The 13,201-nt window shown below is 50.1% G+C and overlaps 1 protein-coding gene across 10 annotated transcripts in view; it reads right to left on the bottom strand.

Annotated features, from left to right (window-relative positions):
• LOC146809180 (uncharacterized) overlaps positions 1-12,070 on the bottom strand; it is a 337,838-nt gene extending 325,768 nt beyond the window's left edge. For 9 of the 10 annotated variants that reach the window (XR_014966353.1, XR_014966352.1, XM_085615976.1 and 6 more), the window contains exon 1: positions 11,623-11,800. Coding sequence is in view for 8 of the 10 variants with exons in the window: in XM_085615976.1 (XP_085472102.1) it covers positions 11,623-11,655 (33 nt within the window). In the remaining 2 variants the exon portion in view is untranslated. Of the gene's footprint in view, positions 1-11,622 lie in introns of all 10 variants that reach the window. The other variant, XM_085615977.1, reaches the window with a different exon arrangement.
• Positions 12,071-13,201: the final 1,131 nt, after the last annotated feature.

Raw genomic sequence — 13,201 nt, 5'->3', positions numbered from 1 at the left:
GCTGCCACCTCTAATCTCTCCACCAACCCGGCCCTCGCCTTCTAGAACACACCTCTGTTCACCTGCGGCAGCTCCTGTCACTTCCACGCCATCATGCACGCAGCACCTACTTTGCATGCACTGAACCTGCTGCTGACCGCTTTTTTAGGTCTCGCTGAGCCCAGCGCATGCGCTGGCTCGGAGAGACATTTTGTATGTGACTTTTTTAAGTGCTGCTGGCTGGCCTAGCGCTTATGTGACGTGAGCGTGCGTGCGCGCAGCCGCCAGGCACTAGGCTAGCCAGCAGCACTCAGGAACGCCTTTAGCGCGTCATCGCGATCACTTTCACTTTCACAGCGATCGTGATGACTTTCGTGTTTTTTTTGTTAAGCATAAATCGCAAAAGCATATAATCGCGGCACCAGCGCTTTACTTTTAATGTTAAAAGTAAAGCGCGGGTGCCGCGGCTGCCTGGCGAGCGCTTGTTGAGTTTGTTTTCGGTCTTTTCTTGGCACGTGCCCGACATTTTAGTGATTACGGTCCCCTTGCATGTAGTGCATTCAGAAAAGAGTGGGGGTTGAGTAGTAGAGGGTGGTGGGCGGCATCCTCGAAGGCTAACTTGCACCCGATTCAAATGTCGTTGACCCTTTTTACCATGTGCAACAAAAATCGTGCTTCACGTCTAAAGTTAGCTGCAAGTGTTTGCAAAAACCCCGTTACTTTGAAAACTTCAAAATGAAGTTTTTTGCAAACACATCAAGTTGAAGTGACTTTTAAAAAAAAAAAAAAACACCTCTCCAGGGAAAATGATGTGAGAAATCGTTCACCTAACTTCAAGTCGGTTTCCTCGTGTTCACATTTCCACTTACAGTAATAACCTGCCACGCGTCCGCAATCACTTTTGCGTGCCGCGCGGCCGTGTCATTTTCACGGCCGCGCGGCCAGTGCTTGTTAGCTCTCGCCAGTAATTTTTAACATCCGCATTCATAGCCGCAGTTGTTAAAGCAGGCACGGAGAACGGAGGATTGGAAGAGATTGATATTTTAATTTCCTCTAACTCTTTCTAAAGTGACCGGAAAATCAATTGGAATTGCTTTATAAACATACGAACAGCAGTTATGGTGTCCGCAGTAGTTATGCCACTGCATTTGTAATGGATGCAACCTGCCAAGACGTGACGAGAACACTGACAAGTTTGGAGAAGACCTGCTTTCAACAGCAGTAAGTGGCCCACCTTCGAGTTATCGAGCGTGTAAATTGAATTAGGTCTCTTGGACAATTCTCTAGTGTTTTTCTAAATATGGTCTGTTCACCGTTCCCACTCCTCATGGAGAAAATCATTAGATTTTAGAGTGTAAATATGCCAGACTGATGTGGCTTAACGGCTACAGTGGCCGACTTTAAAGCTGAAAAACAAGGTGTGAGTCTTTCGGAATGCTCAAGCATCCTGTGATTCTGGGCAAATCACTACTCCCCGTGAAAATGAATGTGTCTGTTTGTAATTCAACTGGTGCTTTTGTAAAGCACTCGGATACCTTCGGGCCTTTCTTAAAAAGGCTTTATCAATTTCTGAGAAGCCGCAGCCCATATTGCTGGATATTTCACTGTGTCCGCACGCATTGATTACAGAGCTGGTCCACAGGTGACAGCCGTAGCACTGGCCTGTTCCTCTCCGTGACGCACGTGACTCGTTCCAAGTGGATTCCTCCGAGCAGCTCCGGCGCACGCCAGCCTGCAGCAGGCATGTTCGTTGGCATATTCATTGCGGCTTTATTAGGTCTCTCAGCCAGGCTGCTTGATGTTTGCATATTCTGCCAATTCCGAGCCTCAGCTTTCCCATTACAAGAGAATCAACTTGTCGGTGATGTTGCAGTTAGCGCTCTAGCGCCCACGCTAGAGCGCGCAAGTTAGAAACGCTATGCGTACGCGACGGTGGCGTACGTCACTGTATAAATAAAGGGGGCGCGCCTTGCTGGGCATTCGCGCCGACACAGTACCTGAGTGTGGTCTCATTCATTTCTGTGCCACCGTAGTGCCTGATCAGCTAGGCCCGCGCGCGCCTGTAACACTGGCGACGAGGGCGGCCAGAACCGCCGTGTACACGATCACCCGTGCTGCTTCCTGCCAGCCCGCTCGCGGCAGTCCCGCGACCACGCACCCGACGCCGCTCCGGACCTCCTCCAGTCCGCTCCGCTGCTGCCGGGAGCCGGAGCCTTCGCAAGCCTCTGCCACACGGTGAGCACATGTGTGCACCCAACACACTGCCTATGATCAGCGGATGAACATTCTCGCTTGCATTGTCCTGCATAAGCCTCACGTCGACCTCCTCAGACCAGGCCCTCTGTGCTGTCCTGCTGAGACCTCTGCCCCCAACCAGGTGGGACACCGCGTGCCCTTCTGAGCCATCTCCTGCCCTGGTACCACGCAGCTAGCCGTCCCTGCCGCCCAGCGCCACTGCACCCTCACAACGCCATGGGAGACGACGACCGTCCACCCGCCGACCGGCGTCCTGCCGCCCTTCAGTGAGACAGCTGACCCCGCCACAGCCGCCCCACGCTGGCAGACGTGGATTGGCCGGCTCAACAACTACTTTGTTGGCTCCAGGGAGACTGATGGTGCGGTGAAGCGGTCCCTGCTGCTTCACTATGCGGGAGAAGAGGTCTACCTGCTCTTCAAGCACCTCCCTAATACGGGGAATGCGGACGACTATGACGCGGCCGTCACGGCCCTAAACACGCACTTTGACCCCCAGCTGAATCCTGACTTTGAGCATTTTAAACTGCGACAAGCAAAGCAGAAGGAGGGAGAGTCAGTGGATGCTTTTCATGCACGACTGAGGGTACTAGCAGACACACATCTTGTTGGAGACAGGGCGAAAGAGGAGATCAGAGCGCAGCTAATCTACGGCATCCGGAGCAAGAAACTGCGGAGCCTCATCCTTCGCCAACCAAACATTCCGATGGCTGACATCCTGGTGCTCGCAAGGTCCCATGATCTGTCCGACGCACGTGCAGAAGAAATGGAACAAGCACCAACACGGAGCACAGGGTCAGGAGTGACAGTTAAGACGGAAAGGGTGGACTCAGTGCGGGCGCACGAGAAGACACACCGACCGGCAGCCAGGAAATCGACTCAGGCCCAGTGTGGATACTGCGGCTATGATGAGCACCCAGGAAAGACCTGCCCGGCGAAAGAGAAGACGTGCACCAACTGCGGCACACCGAACCATTTTGCCTCGGTCTGCCGGAAACGCACCACTCGGAAGGACCAAAGGGGGAAGAGACCCACAAGAACCATGGTGAGACAGTTGTCCCAGCTGTCCCTGTCCTCCCACATCGACGCTGGGCACAGACAAACGCAAGCCCTGCACGAAGACTACTCCGACTCTGATGATGAAGGGGAGACATATCTTGTCTCATTCACCAGAGCCCTCAAAAGCACGAGAAGACCACAACCTCGGTGTGACATCATGGTCGCAGGGTCAAGAGTGAACGCCGTGATCAACACCGGCGCATCGGTCACCGTCATGGGAGTGCACCAGTATAACCGCCTCCGGCCAAAGCCAGAGCTCAAGGCATCGAAGGCCCGAATCTACGCCTATGGGAGTGATGTCCCCCTACCCCTCTTGGGGAAAATGACAGTACCAGTGGGAACAGAGGACGCGGAAGTAACAATTGACATACACATCATCAATCAAGAAGTGGACACGCTCCTGAGTGGACACGCCTAAGAGGACCTGGGGCTACTAGCATTCCTCCGGAAAGTGCAAGACACCCAAACAGCCAACCTGCTAGACCAATTTCCAGAGCTGTTCACCGGCCTAGGGAACATCAAACGCGCGCCAGTCAAGCTCCACATTGACCATTCCGTCGCACCCACGGCACTGAAGCACAGACGGATTCCCTTCCATTTACGCCCACTGGTAGAAGAGGAACTTAAGAAACTGGAAGAACAAGGTGTCATAGAAACAGTTACCGGGCCCACCCCATGGGTGTCCCCGATGGTGATCGCGGAAAAGCCCCGTTAACCAGGCAAAATCCGGGTGTGCATTGACATGAGGCTGCCCAATAAAGCCACCAAGAGGGAGAGACACATCACGCCCACCATGGATGATCTCATTGCGGACCTCAACGGGGCTCGCTGGTTCTCCAAGCTGGACTTAAACGCTGGCTACCACCAGCTGACACTAGCCAAGGAAAGTAGGTATATCACCACCTTCAGTACACACCTCGGCTTGCGAAGATATCGACGACTCAACTTTGGGATATCGTCTGCGGCGGAGATCTTCCAGAACACTATCCGGGATGTCTTACAAGGCCTGCCCGGGGTCATGAATGTGAGTGACGATATACTGATCCACTCCACAACAGTGGACGAGCACTATCGGCGAGTCCGATCCACGCTGACACGACTCAAGGAGTATGGAGTTACACTCCACAAGGACAAGTGTCAGCTGTTCCAGCAGCGAATCAAATTCTTTGGATACACGTTCACCAACCACGGCATCCAGGTGGACCCAAGAAAGTCCCAGTCCATCAAGGACGCTCCTGCACCCACCTCCGCCTCGGAGGTACGCAGTTTCCTGGGAATGGCTACGTACTGCGGGCGTTTCATCCCGAACCTGGCAACGATTGCCGAACCACTCATACACCTCACGAAGAATGACACCCCGTGGCAGTGGGGACCCCGTGAAGACAACGCATTTCAAGCCATCAAAACCACGCTCCTCGACCAAGCCACCCTGGTCTACTTCGACCCAGCAAGAAAGACCGAGCTGCTAGTCGACGCCAGCCCGGTGGGGCTCGGAGCTGTTCTCACACAGGAACAAGAGCTGGGGCGATGGGCAACATTGGCATACGCGAGCAAGGCACTCACAGCAACCGAACAAAGGTACTCCCAAATCGAGCGGGAGGCACTGGCCATAAAATGGGGCTGTCGACACTTCCACCTGTACGTCTGTGGACACCCGTTCACGGTCGTGACAGACCACCAGCCGCTAGTGCCCCTCTTCAAAGGGACAGCACCACACCCCCGCCGCGAATAGAGCGATGGGCCATTGGGCTACAACAATATCACATGGACATAACCTATCGACCGGGCGCCAAGAATCCGGCCGACTTCCTGTCTAGAGACCCAGACAGACGTGAGCCCACCCCGACAAGGAGAGAAGATGAAGACGACGCCGAAGCACACCTCGACCTCCTCGCTGCCCTGACCTGCCCCCAAGTGCTGACACGCCAAGAGATCCTACGGGAAGCAGAGCGGGACACCGTAATGACCAAGACCAGAGAGGCCCTCCAAAAGGGGTCATGGACCAACTTCATACCGTCTGCCAACACGTGGACGGATGACGAGAGAACAGACCTACAACAGATCTGGCGAATACGGAATGAGCTCAGTGCAACCAGGGAAGGAATCATCTTGAGAGGGGCCAGGATTGTCATACCAACAGCGCTATGCCGCCAAGCCACTCTCCTCGCCCACAAGGGGCATCAAGGGACGGAGAAAATGAAGGCCCGAATGAGGGAAAAGGTGTGGTTCCTGGGAATGGACTCCTTAGTGGAAGACATCGTGAAGAGCTGCCCGGCGTGTCAGATGACTAGCGGACCCGAACCTCCAGCCCCCATTGTAACTGAAGAACCAGGGAGACACCCCTGGGATAAAATCAGCGTAGACTTTGGGACCCTCCCGGACGGGAGAGTGACACTAGTAGTCCTGGAGAACTTCTCCAAATATCCCCTGGTAGAAGCGCTACCATCCACGGCCTTCACGTTTGTAGGACCAGCGTTAGAGAAGATATTCCACATGTTCGGGCGCCCCTCGGAACTGAAAAGTGACAATGGGCCACCTTTCCAAGGCCACGAATTCCGAGAGTTCCTGGAACTCCAGGGCATACGACACAGGCGGATCAACCGCAATGGCCCCTCGCCAACGGCGAGGTCGAACACTTCATGCGGACACTAAATAAACTCCTACGGATAGCGAGCGCCGAACATCAAGACCCCGAGCGAGAGATTCAACGGTTCCTAGGGGAGTATCGGAGCACACCCCACTGTTCCACTAAACAAGCCCCCTGGGCCCTTATGCTGAAAGGGACTCGCCGTGATGGTCTACCCACAGCCCCAGGGTGGGCCCCTCCACCATTTGATGAAGAACAAGCGCTGCAACGACGGACGCGCCGAAACCAGCAAGTGAGCCAGTCAAGGGGCAGTCGGGAACGCGCCCTCGGACCAGGAGATAACGTCCTCATAAGGAACAGCAGACCCGGAGGGAAGTTCAAGCCACGGTATGATACCCGGGAGCTGGACAGTGGAGCGAAGACAAGGGACCATGGTAACCGTAAGGAGAGGGACTGAATCGGCCACACGCAACATCTCGTGGTTCAAACGGATTCCTGAGGCCACAGAACATCGCCACGGTACCACAGGAAGCGAGGAGGAAGACACCCAGATCCCCGAAATGGAACCCCAGTCGCCCCCAGTCAGGCACGAGTCGACACCAGAGCCGGAACACCCTGACCCCGCGGCCGGCGGGGCTGAAGGTAATTGCCCGTCAAGCCCCAACACCCGAGCAACAGCCAGGTATGGACTGAGGGGAAATCCCCCGCCGAGCAGCCGCCTCAAAGACTTCGCATGCCAAGTAAGTGAGTGACTGTTGGTATCCAAATCGGGGTTCATCATCCAAGTTGGAGAGGGGTGTTGCAGTTAGCGCTCTAGCGCCCGACGCTAGAGCGCGCAAGTTAGAGACGCTATGCGTACTCCACAACGGTGGCGTACGTCACTGTATAAATAAAGGGGGCGCGCCTTGCTGGGCATTCACGCCGACACAGTACCTGAGTGTGGTCTCATTCATTTCGGCGCCACCGTAGTGCCTGATCAGCTAGGCCCGCGCGCGCCTGTAACAGGTGAGAAGGCAAGTGCAGGTAAACTGCCATTTTACCTCAAACTGATTTCGTCATTTTCGGTTCATCGACATATATTTCCAACTTAATTTAGAAACAGAAATAGTCTAGCTCTTTGGCGTGAAGGCAGCGCCGCAACCTAGTTTGTGAGTCTTTCAACATTGTGGCTCGAACCTGCCACAGAGGCACGGTTTGCTTACTGGGCGTTTAATAACAACTACACCATAGCTGGCATGACGGCTGACCGAGTTACACGGTCCCTGCTGACTTCTCCAGTGATCTAAAAATCACTATGTTGACTCAGCATGGCTATATCCACAAACGGAGCACCATTATTTGAGGCCCACAATACCCGTCAGCTGCTTGTGTTTTAATTCAGGTACCATTTCCTATTTATTTATGTCCCCCCCACCCACCCCATAATTTTTTTTTTTTTAAATCAATAACAAACAAGCGTTACAACGGGCAGGAAGGAGTTGCCAGCATGACCAAGAAAAATAAACAAGCATTGGCATAGCCAATAGGTCTCGCTTTTGAAACCTTATAAGTGTTTAGCCATGCAACAGGTGCATAACTAAATACCTAGCATAACTAAATACCTATAAGGTCCCAAAAGCGAGACCTATTGGCTATGCCAATGCTTGCTTCACTTGCGGTAAAGACAAATATGGCAAAAACGGACCGGAAGGGCGTGTTCGTCCAGAGAATCCCCATGACGGGGCTTAGTTTGTAAAAGAATATGTCGTGGACAAGTTGCCCAGGTGTGGGTGCCGCACCCAACGGCGGCACAGTCTTGATTCCACGCCCTGCCTGCCACCCTCTACCAAGCGCTCCCTGCCCCTAATCTCCCTCTTGATACTCACCAAAGAGGATGTGGCCTGACGGCTAAATTGCCGGGTTTGGTGCTGGAAACCAAGGTTCAAGAGTCGGGATCGCGTCCCCATCCTGTGATTCTGGGCAAATCACTTAAAAATATAGAGATACACCGTGAATGCCGTCCTGTACATTTACATTTTACATAATCCATTGTAAACGCTTGCCTCCCACTATTTCACAGGTTTACCTCTGCTGATACTGGCACGTTGTGTGATCTGTGCGTTTTCCTCATTCCTCTGGAACTGAGGTATGCACACACAAATATAAAGAATACATATTTTCCTAATGAAATTAGAAATCAGGTGACATTTATGACATCAAATAAATTCGGACTCCACTGGGTCGATGTTATCAGGTGTGATTAAAAACACACCAATTATCGGCCACTAATAATGAGGGCCTCGAAGTCAAAGTCACTGCAAAAAAAATAAAAAATAAGCGATGAACAGATGCATGGCGATAGTAGATGTACCGGTTCCATTTATTTATTTATTTTTAGCTTTCTTTAAATCAAACCCAGTGGTTCTCAACGTGGAAGGGTGAAAAGCGCCGCACTTCGAACCGTTGCCACCCAAAAACGCCCGGATATCAGCAGCATAGTTATGCCGCACTGAAAAGTCTTGGACCTGGGAGTAGCGCTGCAGGCACTCAAGGTCGCCTTTTGGCTCTTTGAGCTTTAGTCGGATGGCCTTCACAGGGCCCGATATTAAGCCTGGGTGGAGTTAGCATTGTGGACCCCTGTAATGGTACGCTCCTGGTAATGGGCGTGTGTTCCAAACACAATACCCAGATGCAGCCGAGGCCCGTGGAGGGAGTTTCGTGGGGCAGAGAGGCGGGGCGGGGGAGGGGCAGGGTACTAAAAACCGGAATATGGATAATCGGAGGCAAGTACATAATTAAATAAATAAAACGAATTCCGTAGCGCGCGCTGCATTGCATTTTGTGATGCAACGCGGGCTACGAAATACGTTTTATTTAATTAATTGTTTACATACCTCCAATTATCCATATTCCGTTTTTTGTACCCCCGCCCCGCCTCTCTGCCCCACGGAACTCCCTCCAGGGGCCGTGGCTGCCCAGATGTTGTATTTCACTTATGTGTAGTAGTCTTGCTGGATTCGTTATGCTTCGACGCGAATATAATATGCATATTTATTATTGCATGAATATGCACTGATCTGCCATACGTTTTAAAGAACGTATTTACATTATATTATTTTTTAAGTCAGTCATTGTATGCCGTCTCTCATACTGTAGGTGTGTGGCAACAGGCTAGAGAGCTTAAGAGCTGGAGGCAGAACAATGCGTCAGTAGCATTATATATATATATATATATATATACACACACATACATATAAATACACTCGTTTTCTGGAAAACGGACATCGTGCAAATTTTATATCGTAGGCAATTTGGTATAACTGTTGGTTGTTATTCTTAGCAACAACTAAGAAGGGAAGTTCGTTTAAATGGGTTAATGTTGTTTCGCGGTAAATAACAGAACAGTACAGTCAGTTTGCAGACTATATTGTAGGTTGAATCAAAGTCAGCCATTTAATTCCCCTGGAAAATAAATAGAGAGAATTACGTAAAACCAGTTTGCTGAAGTTTTTTTTTTTAAAGATTATTCGGGGAACACGGTTTGTGATTAACTCTATCGCAACAGTAAAAAAAACACAACGTGTAGACAATAATTTAATTATAAATGTTTCGGAAATATTTCACTCCACATTAGTCCATGTGCGAAATCTTTTCTAAATATGGACTGGAGTAACAGCGGACAAAACAGAGTAAAACGGATGGGCGACGGCACTGCATTCAGGGGATGCAGAGACCCACAGACCCCACACACAATGGCGGAACCTAACGAACCATGAACAGTTTCAGGCTGCCGATGTCTGGCGGGTACATCAGAATAACAGTAGCTAGCTTCGATTATAATTCGGCCTTCCTGATCAAGACTACCTAGCAACAATTGTTCACTGCGAACTCACTTTCAAGTAGAATTCTTTTTACACAAGCTTTTACTTTCCCTTGATTTAATCATTTACAAAAAAATGATAAATCGAGTTCGGCATAAGGTAGAATCCATCTACCCAATTGATTAAGGGAAGATGGCTTCTACCTTATACCTAATTCGATGTATCCTTTTATGTTTATGATTAAATCAAGGCAAAGTAAAAGCTTGTGAAAAAAGGGTTTTACTTGACAATGAGTTCCCTGTGATCAATTGTTGCTAGGTAATAGCTAAAACCCGGGTTCGCTCCGTTAAAAAAAAAATCCTGATCAATGAGTCATACAATTTCTTTATTCAATTAAATGGCTCTCCATATATCAACCTGCAGATGATGAATAGCGGACTCTGCCCCGCAGCTCGAACCAATGACCGCCCAGGCGCACCTGGATTTCAGTCGAGAACTTTACTAACAGTGAAAGAGATCTGGGACCTGGGGTTAGCTGTGCGCAATAGATCATTTCTTACCTGTGGTCCGTGGACTCCTGGAGTCCAATGCCTACTTATAAAAAAAATATTGGCAGACGAATAATGTGCAAATGAATTAAAAAAGCAAAATGTAAATATGACTACATAAATATGAAACTGAGGGTTAAAATTAGTTTGGATTTTTTAGTTTGCTTGGTGGGACCAAAGCAGGCACAGAAAACTGAGTCCAGTACGGGCGACGGGGGCTCGATTGAAGCACTTAAGTGCGACAAAAAAAAGCATTCCTAAGGAGTAACACGCATTTTCAATGCAATAGGTCCCACACTGCCGCGAGTTTGAGCTATTGACATTGCAAATAATAATGCCTTTTATTTTTCTTATAAAAGAAATAAAAGGCTATGTTATTTATAATGCCAATAGCTGAAACTCTCGTAACTGCGAGACCTTTTGCATTGCAAATGCTTGTTTTTTTATGCACGGTTGATTAAGTGATTTGCCTACAATCACAAGGTGTTTAGGAGACTTCAGGGCTCGAACCTGGCCAGTTCTCTTGTTCCAAAATCGGCACCTCTGTCCCTTGGGCCACACCTCACAAATAAATAGCCCTACAAACCGCCGCAACAGAAACAGCTTTCTGTTTCAACAAAGTGATTTTTTTTCTCCAGTCTGTGCAATAACCGAAGAGGAGGAATTCTGCAAACTATTACCAATTGAAAGAGTGACTGTCAGTTAAAAAGGTGTGACTGGCCTCCAGAAAAACTGTTCAAGTCCTCAAACCCACTACATTGAAGCAACACACAGTTCTGAAGTGAACGGCTGAAATGCATTAACATGACATTTAATTACCGTGTTTACCACATAAACAAACAGGAAGTGCAATTACAATTTAATATAACTGTAGAGATCAAAGTAAAAGTGTAGTAACAAACATTTCTCAATATGTCTACAATCTACGCACCAAAAATTGCTCTCGAACAACCTTTTCAGTTCAAAGATCGCCCCTGCGGATTGATGTTGAACAAACGTGCTACCGAACAACACTAAATTAGTAGGATGAAACAAAAACATTAAACAGCTGAGGGAACTGTGAAAGTGATGTTAAAACAAGGTACGTATGTGCAGGGCTCGAGTCGGGGTACCACGCGGGTGGACGGCGTCCCCCCACTTATTTTACCGGAAGCTCGATAACTGGAGCAAATGGAGCCACACATTCACTCTTTGGCCTCTCTGGTAAGAGGGTGGGTCTGGTTTGAGAACGAGGGTCGTACAAACTCTGCAGACTCAGCAAGAGTCCCCAAAAGCGGAATCGTGGGGAAACATGTTTTTTTTCTCCCCACCGGAAAACTCCTCCCTGGAAACAAGACACCAAACGCTAACCAGGTAAGAGACCGTAATTGAGGTAGCCGGTGGCATAAACACTCACCAACAGCAGGAACAGAGCGGGCAACCGGGCCATTTTATAGCTCAGGGAGGAGCGGCCTCTCCGGTCTCTATGCTCCGGTTCTCACAGCAGCGATACGGGGGCTCTTCAGAGATCCCACACGGGAGTAAACGGAGCCAGGCTCACTCAGCTTGAGCCAAGAGGGAGCGGCCGTTCCAGAGGATAGGGCGAGGCGGGGCCAGCGCCGGAACCATAGCCTCAGTTGCGAATGACGTCACGCGCTCCAGGGTGCATGTCAAGGGACACCCCACGGCTTGCGAGTCACCAGGCCCTCCTCGCCCCGTGACACATTGCCTATTCTTTCCTGCCTCCATCTTAGGAGGCAGGTGATCAGTAACGCCCCTGGAAATAGGGGTCGTTGCTGACGGCAGTCATTCTTGAAGGGAAACCTTGTCTGTCCACAAGCGAAAAGAAGTAAGACACAGTGCTCGAGTTCGCCACCAACCGCTACAGATTATTAATAGTGATGGCACTGCCCCCTCTCCAGCTGGCCCGGTTCTAGAGGGTTGGCCGGGTGGGCCAGGCCCACCCAAACATGAGCCTTAGCCCTGGCAATGAATCTGCCACCGATGTACAACAATTCAAACTGTTCAGATCACTGGTGATTTACGATCCGGCTGCAGAGCAACCATTTGTCTGTTGGTAGTTTTTAAATGCAGATAAACTGAATTTTATGGGAATAGCTCAGTGTTACTACCTCTGTCACAGATATCCTTGTGTTACTTGCAGTTCAGAAGTTACTATCCTAACATAGGACTGTGACCTATGAACTGCCATCAAAGAGCTGCAAACAAACATCGCTTTTTAGGTCTCGCTCGGAGAGACATTTTGTATGTGGCTTTTGTAAGTGCTGCTGGCTGGCCTAGCGCTTGCGTGCACGCGCGCTGCCATGCGCTAGGCCAGCCAGCAGCACCCAGGAAGGTCATTAGCGCGTCATCGCGATCACTTTCACAGGGATCGTGATCGCGATGACTTTCGTAGCATTGGCCACGCGCGCACACAACTCCCGCTTCTCCCCCTCCCCCACCACCCCGCGCGAGGCAAATGCTTGTTTTTTGTCCTCTCGTGGCCCTGTGCCAGACAGAGCACTATGCATAGTAATAAGCACAGACAGCAAGCACACATCAGCAGAACAAAAAGCTGCAGACCAGCCGTCGTGTAACCCGCATCCTCACCGACGGACCCCTCCCACTCATGTAGCACTACAATAGCTAATGTATAAAACAACAGGGCAGTGTCGGTGTCACTTTAAAAATGACGCCGAGGCACTTGTAGTAACTGGTGTGGTCTTGTCAGCTAATGCACCTAACCCCGAAAGCAAACATCACTGTCAGACAAAATATGTCATTTTAAACACATATACTTTACATACATGTTTGAAGTCTTTTTTACCTCTACATATAACAGGCTCAAATAGAGGGTGTTTTAATTGCGTGTAGATTAATTGTACTCTATATAGCGCTGACATGCAGGCTTACTACAGAACACTTTGGACCACTACGAGCATGCATTCGGAAATGTTACTGGTTGGCACTACGTCATGGCGTGGTAATCAGAAATA

The sequence above is a fragment of the Triturus cristatus genome, chromosome 7 (assembly GCF_964204655.1).
Source record: "Triturus cristatus chromosome 7, aTriCri1.1, whole genome shotgun sequence".
NCBI classification, from domain to species: Eukaryota; Metazoa; Chordata; class Amphibia; order Caudata; family Salamandridae; genus Triturus; species Triturus cristatus.
The sequence above is the reverse complement of the archived record's forward strand: the minus strand, read 5'-3'. Positions and strand labels throughout refer to the sequence as shown.